This window comes from Diceros bicornis, chromosome 15 (genome assembly GCF_020826845.1).
Source record: "Diceros bicornis minor isolate mBicDic1 chromosome 15, mDicBic1.mat.cur, whole genome shotgun sequence".
NCBI lineage: Eukaryota > Metazoa > Chordata > Mammalia > Perissodactyla > Rhinocerotidae > Diceros > Diceros bicornis.
In genome coordinates this window covers 5,978,506-5,995,453 of record NC_080754.1, presented here as the reverse complement: position 1 = coordinate 5,995,453, position 16,948 = coordinate 5,978,506, and the positions used below count along the sequence as shown (strand labels likewise).

Below are 16,948 nucleotides of genomic sequence, written 5' to 3'. Positions count from 1 at the left end.
CAGTTATCAGAACAAATTTCAAATGTTATGAATGAGTAAAAAGTTAAAATTGCTCCTTCTCCAGTACTGCTCCTTACTTAGTAGTTTGGTGTATATCCTTCAGACTTGTTTTCTTTTATTTTACCTTATTTTAATCAAATACTATTCATAATGTCTAGCCAATTGCTTTTTCACTTGCTCTGTAAAATTATTACCAGATTGCTTTTATCAGAAGTAATTTATTTATCAACTTCTTTAAGCTTCTCTTTATCTAGAGCTTCAGGAATTTGTTATAAGTAAAGAATTACCATACTTAAGACATACATATCTATTTTCAAAGACTTAGTGTACAGTTAACAATAAAACTATAAGAAGACAGCTTTTTGATTTCTTTGATTCACAAGGCATTTCAGGACTTTGCTGTGCCTTTGTATTATAATTATAAACATGATTTAGATTTATAGAGTAATGGAGATGTGAAGGCAGTGATTGATGTTCATGATTTTTCATATTGTTATCCTCTTAAGTTTTTAACTTTTTGTTTTGTTACTGAAGTCACATGATGTCATATGACCTCATTACTTTTTGCAAAATAAAATTAAAAAAAAAATTCCTCTTATTCTAAAGTTGACTTAGATTGTGGGAGACCATCTGAACCACTTATAAATAGAGGGGTTTCTCCGTCCCATCCTTTTAAAAAATGTTTAGGCATCCGATTGGGCAGACCAAACTGTATCTTTATACCTGGAAGACACTGGCAAGAGTAATATAGTATAATTGTGTCGTTTTCTGCCCCTGTGGTATAGAAATGATATAATAATTTCACTTTTATATTCTTCTTAGAAATTTAAACTTAAAAAAAGTTCTTTATGCTAGCCAAATTTGAAAAATGCTAATTTTTATATGTGTTTATTTAATATGTTCAGAAAGAACAAGAAAATGACTCAAGAGTATCCATTGAGTTTGAAAAGTCAAGTGAAAACTATCATCAGGACTCAAAACTGCTTGAAGAAATTACACCTGTAACTATAGAAAGTGATTTTACTGAAATATCCTCACTTAATTGTCAGGAGTTGGCTTTGAGAGGTCCCAAAAGCACCTCTGAGTGTTCAACCACTGAAACTTTTGAAAGCTCTATTTCCACTGGTACTGTGGGGAATTCTACCCTGGTTGAAAAGGATGAGAATGACTTGAATGCGATAGAAAAGCCTGTTTTAAGTGAACACAGTGAAGGGAACCAGTCACTAATCTCAGCTGAGCCAAGTAAGTAACAGGAGGATTATAAAGGCTCTCAATTTTTTCTACTTTACTTGTTTTATTTCTCCTCTCAAACAAATTTGCCAAGGCAATAAGCTGTTTATGACATCACTATGGAACATATTAGCTTTAGAAAAAAAGACGGGGTTTTGGGACTTCCTTCATGAATTTTGTAATATTGATTTAGATAAACAGTGGAGTACTTGGAAGCAGAAGTGAATTTTCTGTTTTTAGATTAGTGTACTGTGATTCAACTCATTGGTAGTTTTTAAAAGGATTCTGTATGGACCATTATTATTGTCATTTTGGTTGATGAAGCTAAAGTATGGAGAGTTTAAGTGCTATTTAACTATTGTCATTAATTTTGATTTAATTAATTTTCAAGTATTTGATACAGTCATATGGCACAAAAAAAGTTCTGAAGTGTATACAGTGAATAGTCTTCCACATCTTCCCCTGGCCATCCATTTCTCCCTCTTGGAAGCAACTAATGTAACAGGATTTAAAGTACAATTTAGAATGATGGCACAATACATTATTAGAACTAGAACTTGTTCTTCAGTTCTCCTCAGCTGTATCCATTTTTAAATGTCTTCATCTTCCAGAAGGTAAAGTGGGATTATTAAAGATATATTGAATGAATTAGAAAGTTCTCTTTTTGACATGTGATTATTGTGACACATTTAAAAAATAAGTATTTTTCCTTTTTAGTTGTCGTTTCCAGTGATGAAGAAGGACCCGTTGAACATAAAAGTTCAGAAATTCTTAAATTACAACCTAAGCAAGACCATGCCGTCAGTAATGAAAATGAGAGTACTTCTGAATCAGCATTGTCAGAACTACCATTGATTACATGTGAATCAGTACAGGTGATTTATTACTGCCGTCTCGCAGATTAACAGTGAAATATACACTATTGACTAACGACTGTTTCTTGTTTCATCAAAAAGAATATTGTAATAAACATTACAAATTTTCTTAGTTTGAATTTTGAGACAACTTTCATATTAGCTCAAGGGAAATATGTAATTGTCTTTATTTTGAAGTGAAAGGATTATACCATTTTTTTCTGGTCATTTATATATTTTTTCAGTCTAAATACTCTATGACTTGAATATTTTTTCCCTTTTTATGGTTATCATTGGACATTTAAGTACTTTATCAAAACATTTTCTAGAATTATATAGTTTCCAATTTCATCTGTGTGGTCTTACAGTACTATGGCTACTTGGAATTATTCCTTTTCTTCACATGCTATTAAGGCAGCATGATAGGAAAGAACATGGCTTCTGGAGATAGATAAGCCTGTGTTCAAAGCCTGGCTCTGCCATTTGGGCAAGTCACTTAACTTCTTCAAGCCTGAGTTTCCTCATATGTTAAATGAGGATAATGACTCTTATCTGACAAGATTATTTTGAGTATTAAGTGAAATGTCATATGAAAGTGTTTAGAACAGTGTCACAAACCTAGCAGTTTGTTAAGTCCTTTGTCTCTTCCTTCTTACAGAAAATAATAAATGAAAGTGTTTGTTGGTTTAATGTCGGCCAGTTGTGTTTTTGATGTAGTACTTTGAAGAGTATAGCTCTAAAGTAAGGTTCAAATCATTTATTGTTAGTATTCATTCATATTATCAGTCTCTGATTATCCTATTTTTAAGAAATGATTGTCAGTGACCACCAGTGCAGAATTATGGTGAATTGTTGGTTTGTTTTTTGATAATGTCACAGGCTATTATTCTGTGAGGTGTGATGAAGAATTTAGTCAGTTCTAGGAAAACAGTCTAATGGTCTGATTATTTTTTCACAGGTGTTTCTCTTGCATTTGGTACTCCATACAGAGATCCCCTTAGCAGCTGTGTTCTGAAGTTTTGTTAAAATGTAACCATTCTTGCTCGATTGGGCCAATAGCCTACTTGATGGCTTAGTTGTTTTTGTAATTAAAAGTGTCATTGTTGATAATGAGTTCAAACTCCTAAAAGAATTATAGCTCCCTTGGCAGCATATTAGTTGACAATGCATTATGAAATGATCACATTATAAGAAAATAACATCTCTGTTAGAACTGACAGAGTATGATCACAACCAAGCAGCAAATAACATGGAGACTTACCAAGATCTATAAGGCAGAATACCATAACATCTCCACACTCTCCCTTGTTTCCAGTTTTAAATGAAGTAATGAGAAACATGGATTGGCCATTTTTAGGAGACAGTGAGTCTTTACAAAATAACACACAGTTGTCTAACTGACTAGAGCCACCTGTAGTTGATTTGACTCCCCTTTTTCACTTAGGAGATAAGAAGAAAAGTATAGTAAGCAGTAAAAGATGTAAATGACAAAGAAATTCTATTAAGCAGGTAAATGGCATTGTGAGCTGGGTTAAAAATAATGAGTACTGTATATGTTTCAGATGAGGATTAATCACATTTTCTAGAGGTAGGAGGAAAGTAACATGCATAATTGCTCTAGTGGTAATTTATTTGGTCATTAGTGATGTTAGGGGTAAAGAGGGATAATGTGCAAAGGCTAGGCAAATGTGAGTTGAAAAAGTCACCTGAAAGCAGTGTAAGATTCAGGAGAGATTGCGGGCAACAGCTGCTGCCGATACTGCCTGGTAGTCTGTTGTAATTTCGAAGCAGGGTTGTGTGGTTGTTTGAGTGGAAGTGGTATGAATCTTGAGGTTTTAGGCTGCTGGTTGGTTATCCTCAGACAGATCATATAGTAAAGCATACAGAGTTGATGTAACAGATGGTTCTTAGCACTTGTATCCCTTCACTGACACTAAAAGTGCAGTAGCTAAGAGCATCGTCTTGGTTTATGGAAGCAATTTTATGTGGTTAAAGTAACCCTTGACCTGGAGATAGAAACCTGGATTTGTCTTAGTTTTGCTTCTTACTAACTGCATTGCTTTGGGCAAGTTACTTAGCCCATCCAAACGTCTATTAACTTTAATTACGAAATGGGAAAAAAGCAACAAACTACCTCACGGGGTGGTTGTGGTGATTAAAAGAAATAATATATTTAAAAACTCATTTTAAACTAAAATACTATATAAATCTTAATTTATTTCTGAGTTAAAAGTGAATAAAGCCTTTTAGGGAATATTGAATTTGAAATCATGACTTTGATATAGAGGAAGATATATTTCTGGAGTTTAGGCCTATGGATTAATGGAGGATTTGACTAGAGTAATTTTCTCAAGGTAAATCATATACTTAAAAAAACATTTATATAACTATTTCTTCACGGTAAGAACAGTGTAAAATCCTTAAAAAATTCATTAAGAGTAATTTAAAGAAGTATTTAACTTTGAAAATCTTGGTCAGCATTTATATAATACTTAGGGTTTACGTGCATTTTATAATTTATTTTTTGTTAGGCTTCATCTGACTTATGTCCATATAATCCTGTCATGGAAAACGTTTCTGGTATTATACCTAGTGGTGAGATGGATCTACAGCTGGATTTTATATTTACTTCTGTTTATATTGGTAAAATAAAAGGAGCTTCTAAAGGTTGTGTTACAGTAAGTATATTTATTTTTTTTGTTTTGGGTCTTGGGCAAAGCGTTTTCAGATTGTCTTCTCTTTTTTTAGTGCAAATGAAAATAGAGTTGAGATTAATTTTATATGGGCCACTTTGAATGTATCATTATACCTACTTTGACATGTGTCTTTAATTGGGGGGAAATCCTAAAATCATAGGGAAATATCCTGAAATTATCTCTCTGATCTGACTACTCTAATGAAGACCATATATTAAAAAAAATCATGTAATATTGATGTTCTTTGGGCTCTAAAACTTATTTGGTGGTAAAGTAAATTTTTATTCAGGGTGTAGTTGAGAGCAAAAAGAAGAAATCTCATTTTGCTGGTTTAAATTATTGTAAACTGAGTTCTCCAAATTCCTAAACTTATTATATAAGGAACTCCAGGAACAGTTTCTATTTTTCCATTTTTTTTCAGTATTCCCCCTCGCATTATTGTATATGAAAGCCAGATGGATTTTATTCAGTCCTCTATATTTTCTCACCATGTCTGCCTGTTAAAATCTTAATTATCTTTTAAGGCTTATCTGAAATACTTCCTCTTCAGGAAACTTTTTCTGTTTTTTCCTTCCTAGCCAGAATTAACTTTCCCTTTACTATGTACTTACAGCACTTTGTACATCTGTTGTAAGATTTGTTCCATGGGTTTATAATTGTTTATCTTCTTGCCTAAACCTCTCCATTAGCCTTTAAGCATCTTGTGGTGGAGAACCATGCCTTTATTTCCTTTATACCGCCCATAAATGACTCTGACCTAAATATGCACTTATAAATATTAGTTGAATTGAATTGACTATGTTAGATTATAACTCAGGTATTTTCCTAGAAGTTTTATTAATATTTCACTGTGTTAGGGATAGGGCAGGGAAGATAAAAATGGTAAGACTTGGTCTCTGCTTTCAAGGAACTTATAGTCTAATGGAAGAGACAGACATATAAATAGATATTTACTTTGCATTATGGTAAAATGTACAGTAGAAATATGTACAAGAAGGGTGCATATGGGCAGAAGTACCTATATCTGTCTGGAGGAATCAGGGAAGAGTTCACAGAGAAGACAGCATATGATTTAAGACATAAAGTGGATGTTTACTTGGTGACCAGGCAAGGGGAAGACCTAATCCCAACAGAGTAAACATCATGTACAAATCCAGCAAATTCTGGGAACAAAAAATAGGGGTGGCTTGTGATATAGTTAAAGTTGCTTTGATTAAAAGCACAAGAGCAATTCAGTTTAAAATTAATATTTTCTGGTCACTAGTTTTCAGATATTAATGATTTTGGCGTGCCTGGGATGATTTTACAATTCTTTTTCTTTAAGGAATTTTGTTCACTATTCACCATTTTCCCCCATTCTGCTTTTTAATTTTAAATTCAGGTTTAACCATTTTTTTCTGTTGAGTTCTTTGTAATGGCAAGAAATTGGATAACCTAAATATATATCAATGATTGATTAGCCAGGGGAGGAAAAATCCAATGTAAACATTCAACAATGGGTTTTCGTTAATTATTGTACTAATTATGTTATTACACAGTCAAGTGGGCTTGTTATGGGCTAAAAACAAAACCAAACAAAAAACTACACATGAGTACAGGAACAATTTAAAGAACACTTATAATCTTGCTTATCCAGAGATGACTGCCATTAACCCTACAGTGTATTATCATTCCATATTCTTCATATTGGATACATATGTAAGTTTAAAACAAAAGGATATGACATCATACATACTGTTTTGTAATTCTCCATAATTATGTTCAATTAATTTAATTCGTGTAGCTATTTTAGGATATTTGGATTGTTCTTAATTCCTGACTGTTTGACATTTCAGTTGTCCCACTATTTTGTTATTACAAATAGTAGGGGCCTGTAAATACTCAATAAATGTCATAAAGTAGGTCTTAAAAATTTGTCTCATGTTTGTTGGAACACTCATAATTAAAATAAAAAACTTAAATGTCTAATTATAGGAAAGTGGTGTAAATCAGAGTAAATATATGCAGGTAAAATATATGCATGTGAAGAAAGGCTGAGAGGAATTCTGAAAAATTAAAACAGTTATGATAAAAGCATACACAATTTTAAAAATTAAAAAAAATGAATAACAAAAATTAGAGAAGGGTAAACGTCTTAAAACTTTCAAGTTTTTCAAAAGGATTTTAAAATATATTCTTTTTCAGACACGGTTCTATCATGATGCTCTGTAACTTAGAAATTAAAGAACTTTTTGGAGGAAGTAAATATATTAGAGAATTAAACTCAGTCATTTTCCAGATGTTCAGTGAGTGTCTACTATGTATTGTTGTGGACACTGGAGATATTGTTCTCATTCTCATAATAGTCACAATTTAACTGAACTAGAAAAATACCTATAGTGAGAAACTATTACATAAATTAGAGCCATTTTCTTATAGTTGGAGACAAGTTATAATTTTTTTTAGCATAGAGAAAGCTGCAATGGATGTGAACATTTCATTTTGTAGATCCAATTTTGCTGATAGGAAAAATATTTATTAAGTACATATTATGTTCAGAGAACTGTACTGGTTGTTGTAAGAAGTTATAAAAGAGCTCTTACATTCAGCTTTATTCTTAAGTTTAAATAGATGCCGTCTGATTTCAGAGAACTGGTTTACCTTACTGCCACAAAAACATCTTTCTCATTTTCTTAACTGGAGATTATGTTTTTGCTGGGAATGGGCTTTGCCTTTGGGAGAGGTTTCACATTGGCTTAGTCACCAAACAAAGGTGTAAATGAGTATCAGATCCTTGCCAAGCTGAAAGGTTTGATAGCACAACAATACTTATGGTGGGAGAATGAGAGAGTAACGTAGAAAGTAGAGTCCAAGGATATAGATACACTACTTCTAGTTCAAAATTTTGTAGTAATAAGTATAAAATCTCAAAAGCAAACACTCCTTATATTCATTTTCATAACTAGTTAGTTACATTTGCTATATATTTTATGAGGTTAAAGTCCCAGTGAAACATGTTAGAAAGAATTTGGCAAGGGAAAATATACACCAAATATGTATATATGTAGCAGTCGTGTGAAAGTGACAGAAGAATAAGGTGTATTTGACTAAATTAAACTAGATAACATACTTAATCAGATGCTGGTGTCTAATGATAATAGCTCCTATTGGTTAAGGATCTTATGTAAAGCTGAGAGAGGTTCAGTAGGTGACCTAAGTTTACCTGGTTACTATTTGTGTAAGTGGTAGATATAATAGAGGCAGGATTTGAACCCCAAGCTCAGCTTTTAACTCATATGCTCTTTTGCTCAAATTTTGCTTTAGTAGCTGACTTACACTATGAAATATGAGTATATTTATGAAACTACAATGTGAAATAATTTTTAAATTGGCAAAAGAATGGAGTCACAGTAAACCTGTGGTTTCATTGAACCTTGTTTGCTCCTTATTTGGAACTCTGTTATTAGTTAATCTAGGTACGCATGTACCAAGACCATTTTCGATTTTGTTTTGTGCTCACAGACTGTACCCCTGATTTGGTCATCAGTTTCATAAATGTATTCGTTGAAAGAGAAGCCTAATCAAAGAATAAATAAATAGGCATGAATTAATTTGGCATTAATGGAGAGGCAAACTTCAGAGCACAAGCCTGTTTTAGATGGTACATGTAAGATTTAGGTGCTCCGCAACTCTTGGGAGTTTTTAAAAGCAGCGCTTAAGGAGGTCAGATATATACATAAGGTACCTAGAGAAAATTAGTGTCCTTGCCAGAAGGAGCATAAGGAGCAAGAACCTTGCTGAGTCGTTGGTCAGGAGGGGGTTTGTAACATGGAGCAGAGAAGGATGAATGCTAGGAATGTCAGCAAAGCCAAGAATCAAACTGTTTTGTGGTTTATTTCCCAGTCACTGACACCTTGTGAGGTTTCTTGGCAGTTTCTTCTGGACTTTGTCTGATTTCTTTTTTAAATATACAGGAAACATTTTTGAAAAATACATTAAATAAAGTCTTACTGGTTTTTATAAATAAGCACATTGAGAATTAAATTACTTGTGCAGAGTCCTTAAACCTCCATAAAACTAAGTCTTTACAGTGAAACATTTTCTTGGTTTATTGATAAAAAGGCTTGAGCACTTTTAGTGTAGACTTTGAATATGTACTTGTGGTTTGAGAAAGAAAAAAAATTTGGAAATTTTGAATAGTAACATTTTGAGTGGTAACTCATTTTTTTAATTTTTAATTTTTCTTTTAGTTCACAACAAAGTATGTTAAGATCCCGTTTCAAGGTAAGCTGTCATTCTCTTATGACCTCTTTTCACTGTAATTTTGAGTATAAACTAATTGGTCAGCAAAAATTCTGAAATCTTTCTATAATGATTTTTTCCAGTATAGAATTTAAGTAAAACTAAGGTTAATGTGTTTCAACTTAACACTTTTTTTAGCAACTTCAAAAGGAGTTAAAATGTTTTATAAGATTGCAAATAGTATACTATTTTTTTAATGTATACTATAAAACAATAGTATACTATTGTTTTAATGACTTCAAATCAACTAATATTAAGGGACTCATGGTAATTTCTTGGGATTAACAGAAATAAAGTTTTGATAACAAGAAGATTTTTGGTATATAAAAGTGGATAAAAATAGGAACTATAAGGAAAGAAGCATAAGGAAAATTTTTAATGTTGCACACAAACGTAAAATGGTTTTCTATAAGGGTTGAGAGTTTTTTTTATACCATTTCTTACCTGTGTAAGGCAAAGGATATTGGAAAATGTACCTGCAACTTGTAGACACTCAGACCATTTTCTTATTCTCTCCCCAACTAAAAACTTTTCAGAATAAATAATGACACGAAGAAAACAAATAATAGACAATAGAGAATAGTCTCTTTAGAGAATGAATTATGAAAAGAATGAGGAATAAAAATATACACAAAAAGCATTTCAGAAATGAACTAGGAAAGAGGAAGCTTCTGTTCCAAGACTGAAGATGTGACCAAAGTAACTTTAATTAGACTCCCCAGATACCCATGTACAGAATCCACAACTATATGTTACGGTAATGAATCTAGTAATTAGGAAGCTGCTATAAGTAGTAAGAATGTATAAGGCACAGAATAAATATATTGATATTCTTAATTAGGAAATGAAGAAACAAAGACCTGTGATTTAAAAAGAAATAATAATTTCATAAAAGATAGTGCTATAATCTAAAGTTAAAGACCTATGTAACAGAGCTACCTCTCAAATTCTTTTCTAAGAATTTGATCTAAATTCTAAGATCTAGTCTCTTAACTGTCAAATATGCAGTACAGTATTACTAACTATAGTCACCATGCTGTACATTACATCCTCATGACTTATTTTATGACTGGAAGTTTGTATCTTTTGACCCCCTTTGCCCATTTTGCTCATCCCGCCCCCTGCCTCTGGCCACCACCAATCTGATCTCTTTATCTGTGAGCTTGGTTTTTTTCTTTTTAGATTTCACATATAAATGATATCATACAGTATTTGTCTTTCTCATTTCACTTAGCATAATGCCCTCAAGGTCTATCCATGTTGTTGCAGATGGCAAGATTTCATTCTTTTTTATGGCTTAATAACATTCCATTGTGTATATAGACTACATCCATTCATCCATTGATGAACAGTTAGGTTGTTTCCATATCTTGGCTATTGTGAATAATGCTGCAATGAACATGGGGGTGCATATATTTTTTTGAATTAGTGTTGTTGTTTCTTTGGATAAATACCCAAAAGTGGAATTGCTGGATCATATGGTAGTTCTATTTTTGATTTTTCGAGGAACCTCTATACTATTTTCCATAGTGGCTGCACCAATTTTCATTCCCACCAACAGTCCACAAGTTTCCCTTTTCTCTGCATCCATGCCGACACGTGTTATTTCTTGTCTTTTTGGTAACAGCCAATCTAACAGGTGTGAGGTGATAGTCATCGTGATTTGGATTTGCATTTTTGTGATGATTAGTGATGGTTAGCACCTTTTCATGTACCTGTTGGCTATCTGTATGCTTTCTTTGGAAAAATGTCTGTTCAGTTCCTCTGCCCATTTTTTTAATCAGATTTTTTTTTCTATTGAGTTGTATAAGTTCTTCATATGTTTTGGGTATTAACCTCTTATCAGATATATGATTTGCAAATATTTCCTTCCATTCAGTACATTGTCTTTTCATTTTATTGATGGTTTCCTTTGCTGTGCAGAAGCTTTTTAGTTTGATGTAGTCCTGTTACATCTAACTATAATCTATAGCTAAAGACCTGTGTAACAGAGCTACCTCTCATTCTTGTGCTACAGACCTCAAAAATGATATTTTAGGTTTTCACAGTCAATATTTTTACTTTGTTTCAAATATTGCTTTCTTTTATAAGTTTTTGATCCCAAATGATTTTTAAAAGATGATTTTAATTAAAAATTGTGGAACAATACTCTTGTCAGTGGTAATGGGTTTACCATTTTATAATGGAAGAGGAAAACACTAAGTTTTCTTCCCCAAATCCTGTCTATCCTAAATTCCCATATACCAAAATCTTTTAAAAATAAGGCATGCATATAAAAGATTTTTGTAGATGGGAAACCTAGGGGTCTAAATGGTTATTCCTTTTCTACAGCAGCTGAGGGAAAAATTGATTTATCCAGATTTATGTTGGATATTAATTATGTTTGGCTGTGGCTTAAAGAAAATAGTGTATTTTTTCTTCACATAGAAGAAATCCAGAGGTAGGCCTAACAAGGCTGATATGGTCTTTCTTTGGTCATCAGGGACCCAGAATTTATTTCTCTATTCTGTCATCCCTGACACAAGACTTTCATCCTCAAGTTTGTCTCATGGTTCATATGGCTGCTCATGCTCCAGCCATCATGTTAGTGTTCTAGGTAGAAAATAGGAGGAGGGGAAAATGGTGAGAAGGGCACATATCACCTATCTCTTGCCCTTTTAAGGTGCCTTCTCGGATGTGTATGCCACCTAACCCCTTCTACTTAAATTTTTTAGTCATGTGACCCCACATCTATTTGCAAAGGAAGCTAGGAAATAGAGTTTTTAAAAGCTGGGTATCTTGCTTCCTAAGTGAAATTAGGATTCTGTTACTAACATCTCTAACAGTGGGTAGGAAAAGTGATGGGCAACTCTCACTTTCAGTGTCTGCCACATATATCCCTGTAACAGAATAAACCAGATATTGGGGGACAGTGTGCTAATAAGGTAACTTGTTCTTATGGTGACATTAAATCCCTTTTTTTTTTTTTAAGGGAAACTTTTAAAAGCGGTCTTCCTAGGGACAATTTAGCTTCCATACTAAAAGGTTGGAACACTTGGATTCATAGTAGCTCTCTGGATTTCACAGAAATAGTATCAACTGTTTGGGGCTGTGAGCTGCATGAGGGAGAAATGCTGAGAAAGTTTTCTGAAGGACCTCATTTCTCTTTGCTTTTAATTTAATCTGTCTTTGCTGCCAGTTGCACTGACAGTTTTCAGAATGGGAGAGTTACAGTGCTCATCGATTTGAAGAATTAATATTTTTAAAATGTCCATACTACCCAAAGCAGTCTACAGATTCGATGTAATCCCTATCAAAATTCCAATGGCGTTTTTCACAGAAATGGAAAAAACAGCCTAAAATTTGTAAGGAACAACAGAAGACCAGAAATAGCCAAAGCAATCCTGAAAAGAACATACCTGGAGGCATTACACTTCCTGATTTCAAACTATATTACAAAGCTTTAGTCATCAAAACAGTGTGGTATTGGCATGAAAACAGGCACATAGATCAATGGAACAGAATAGAGAGCCCAGAAATAAACCCGTACATATATGGTCAATTAATTTTCGGCAGAGGAGCCAATAATATACAATGGGGAAAAGATAGTCTCTTCAAAAAACAATGCTGGGGAAGTTGGACAGCATGTGAAAGAGAATGAAACTGGACCCTATCTCTACTGTACACAAAAATCAACTCAAAATGGATTAAAGACTTATATGTAAGACCTGAAACCATAAAACTCCTAGAAGAAAACACAGGCAGTAAGCTCCTTGACATCGGTCCTGGCGGTGATTTTTTTGGAGATGCCACCGAGAGCAAAGACAAAAGCAAAAACAAACAAGTGGAACGACATCAAATTAAAAAGTTTCTGCACAGCAAAGGAAACCGTCAACAAAGTGAAAAGGCAGCCTACAGAATGGGAGAAAATATTTGCAAATAATATATCTCATAAGGGGTTAATATCCAAAATATATCAAGAATTCATATAACTCAATAGCAGAAAGCAAACGATTTGATTAAAAAATGAGCAGATGAGCTGAATAGACATTTTTCCAAAGAAGACATACAAATGGCCAATAAGCACATGAAAATGTGCTCAACATCACTAATCATCACAGAAATGCAAATCAAAACCACAATGAGATAGCACCTCACACCTGTTAGATTGGCTATCATCAAAAAGACAAGAGATAGCAAGTATTGGTGAGGATGTGGAGAAAAGGGAACCTTGTGCACTGTTGGTAGGAATGAAAATTGGTGCAGCCACTATGGAAAATAGTATAGCGGTTCCTCAAAAAATTAAAAATAGAACTACCATATGATCCAGTAATCCTACTTCTGGGTATATGTCCAAAGGAAATGAAAACAGGATCTTAAAGAGGTATCTGCACTCCCATGTTCATTGAGGCATTATTCACAATAGTCAAGATATGGAAACAGCCTAAGTGTCCATTGACAGATGGATGGCTAAAGATGTGTATATATATATACATATATATACACACACACAATGGAATATTATTCAGCTATGTGAAAGAAGGAGATCCTGCCATTTGTGACAACATGGATGGACCTTGTGGCTAAATTCCTTCGTTTAATTATCATTTTATAATTATTTGGCCCTTTCTAATTGTAATGTTATCTCTTTTATTCTAATAGTATTGTTTGGGGAATTTTAGCTAAGTTTAGTGAACTGCACTGGAAATAATATTTTTTAAAAACTTTGCATATAATTCTTTTTGAAAGATATAGTGTATTAAAGAAGAGTCATTTGGTACATAAGTGTTGTATTCCTAAATAGATTAATTTATTAATTTGTTATCTTTTATTTCTTTCAGTGTCTCTGAATGAGGTTTCATTACTAGTGGATACCACACATTTAAAGAGGTTTGGGTTATGGAAAAGTAAGGATGATGATCACAGTAAAAGGAGTCATGCTATCCTTTTCCTCTGGGTCTCTTCAAATTATCTTCATGAGATTCACACCCAATTGGAAAACTCTATATTAAGTCAGCAATGTGAGTATGGAATGATTTCTAAATTTCAGGGTAACCTGAGAAGTCCTATAAGTAAAGTAGTTTTATTCTAAAATAATTTAATAGAATGTAATTATTTCATTGAATTGAAATTAAGTTCATTGAATTAACAATAATTTTGTTCCTTAATTTTATGTAAGGTAAATTATTTTTTTATTTCATGATTTCTCTTGATAATTTTACTGAGCTAAGTGAAATTATCTTCTAAAATAAAAGGAACACGTTATTTTTTAGTCAGTTGCCGTCCTTGGCTACCTTTCTTAGGAGTTTCTTTCCCTTATTTCATAATGAACTGTGACAAGGCTAATCAGTGGCGAAATTAAGTAAAATACAGAAGTCTTTACCTTCAGCATTTTCCTTAGTTTCTACAGAGGAAAACTCTGTTTACTCATATATCATTGCTCTAAGACTGGGTTGAATACTTTTCTGTGTGCTCCCATAACACACATATATATATATGCATCTCGAGATATTTCCCAACTTTGTTTAGTTTCCAACTCCTAAAGGAGTCTGGTTTAGAAGTTCTTTCTTACCTCTTTGATCTCTCTCTCTTTTTCCCTCTACTCCCTTGTACATTAAAGGTTAAAGTAGTTAAAGTTAAGTAGTGAACTAAATTTTATACCTTTAAAATTAGTTATTCGGCTGTTCTAATTAATTCCAATTAGTTGGGAAAATTCATGATTAAATAGTAGAGAAGTTGGGGAAATATAATGAATGAGCCATTTATAATCATCATCAAGGGAGAGAATGTCATTTGAGACCGCTATTGAAATGATTGATGAAAGAAAATGGTTTTGAAGAAAATGTTTGATTGGAATACTTTTTTAATTGATAGATTTGATATATGGAGAAGGCTAGAGAAAAATAATTAATTGCTTAGTGATCATTCATACGTTCATGAACAAGTGTTTACTAGTACCTAGTAAATGCCAGGTACTGGAGATACAGCAGTCGGTACCATTGTGGAGCTTCCATTCTAGTGCAGTACGATTCTAAAAATTGTGAGTTTTGGTTCTAGGTTACTAATGGCCTAGTTTGGAATTTAATTTCCCTGGGTTATTAACTAACATACAAAATACTTTGTTGGGTTGTATACCAACCTTACTGTTATTAATAATTACATTATTTTAATTATAATTCTCTTGAAAAATAATGCTACTGATAAAAATTGGTTTCTTTTTTCTTTTATAGCAAAATCCAGTGAATTCATTTTCCTTGAGCTACACAATCCTATTTCACAAAGAGAAGAATTGAAATTGAAAGATATTATGACAGAAATAAGTACAACCAATGGAGAATTAGAGCTTTCTTATCCGTTGTCTTGGGTTCAGGCACTTCCTTTATTTCAGAACCTCTCTTCAAAAGAAAGTTCTTTTATTCATTATTACTGTGCTTCAACTTGTTCTTTCCCTGCTGCTGCTGCTGCTGAAGAAATGAAGATGAAACCAATATCTCAGGTTAGCATATGATTAATATAATTGGTGAGGGAGAGGGAGGAGGTTTGGTAAAAATTTTTCCGTTGAAATTAGGCTCATATCAAAATGTCTTGTTTTGTCAAAAGGGCACAGGAGCCGACCTGAAACAACTCCCAATGCCAAAGCTTGGACAGTTTGATCAACAGAATCAATAATGATAGCATGTGATTATTACCAAAGAATAAAATAATATCCATGAATCTATATTGATACAAAGAAATAACTTAGTTAATTAATAAATAAATAATAAATGGTGGATAAGGCATAATTCTTTCTTAGAAAAATATTCCAAGTAATAATTGTATAAGGAATTAGAGAAAATAAAACCACCACTAGAAAAACCAGAGTTATTATTGTTGCAGGCAGAGTCCAGTGAGAGATGCTAAATTTAATAGGTGAAAAGGAGAAACACACTAATGTGCATAATCTTGAAGTCACTTGCCCAAAATATTTATTAATTACAAAAAGAAAAGGAGTAACTTTACAGTGGAGAAACCTGGCAGATGTCGTCTTAACCCAAGTGATCAAAGTTAACATCATCAGGAATAAGACATAGCGAAATAATGTACCTGTCACATCACGCACCGAGAAGGGTGTATCTCTTCTGTGGTTTTCTTCCCAATATTCTATAACCTCAATTTAATCATGAGAAAAATCAGACAAACTCCATTACAAAATAACTAACCAATACTCTTAAAAAATATCAAGATCATGAAAGACAAGGAAAGACTGAGAAATTGTAGGATGCTGAAACAGAAAAAAGATAATTAGTGGAAAAACTAGTGAAATCAGACTAAAGTCTGTAGTTTAGTTTATATTATTATACCAAGGTTAATTTCTTAGTTTTGATAATTGTACTATGATTATATAAGATGTTAATATTAGGGGAATCTGGGAGAGGCTTGTTTGTTTTTTGCAACTCTTCTGTAAGTCTAAAATTATCTTGAAGCAATTAATATAAGTTTGAAAATGCTATGTTTATTTTTATAGGAGATTGGTAATGTACATGTACCTTGTATATCTCTGCCATATACCTCTAGAAAGAAAAGTGTTTATTAAGTTTGCTATGACACGTGCGCACAGGTTTGGTCTGGGGCTAATCTGTTATTTACATTAAGGCCTACAGAAAGCCACATTAGTGGAAGATGAGGTGTAAGACTTCACCACTACCTTTCGTTATGCATAATGTAAAAACTTTGCATGGTAATTATATCATATATACAGATTTGTATCATACTTTCCCATTTAATGATAGAATATCAATATATGTTGTTATAAACTCTTTTCAGTCTCTGTTGTAAATTTTATTTTTTCCTACTCTTTATTACCTCTTTTTTTCATTTTGAACTGCATAGTTTTTAAATTCTTCTTTAGTTATAAAACCTAGATCTGTA

General features: G+C 32.8%; 1 protein-coding gene across 4 annotated transcripts in view; it reads left to right on the top strand.

Moving 5' to 3' along the window:
• SENP7 (SUMO specific peptidase 7) overlaps positions 1 to 16,948 on the top strand; it is a 136,591-nt gene that overhangs the window by 94,259 nt on the left and 25,384 nt on the right. For 3 of the 4 annotated variants that reach the window (XM_058555706.1, XM_058555705.1, XM_058555703.1), the window contains 6 exons: positions 906 to 1,242; positions 1,948 to 2,105; positions 4,616 to 4,762; positions 9,010 to 9,043; positions 13,882 to 14,061; positions 15,271 to 15,536. In XM_058555706.1, coding sequence (XP_058411689.1) covers positions 906 to 1,242; positions 1,948 to 2,105; positions 4,616 to 4,762; positions 9,010 to 9,043; positions 13,882 to 14,061; positions 15,271 to 15,536 — 1,122 coding nt within the window. The remainder of the gene's footprint in view (positions 1 to 905; positions 1,243 to 1,947; positions 2,106 to 4,615; positions 4,763 to 9,009; positions 9,044 to 13,881; positions 14,062 to 15,270; positions 15,537 to 16,948) is intronic. The other variant, XM_058555704.1, reaches the window with a different exon arrangement.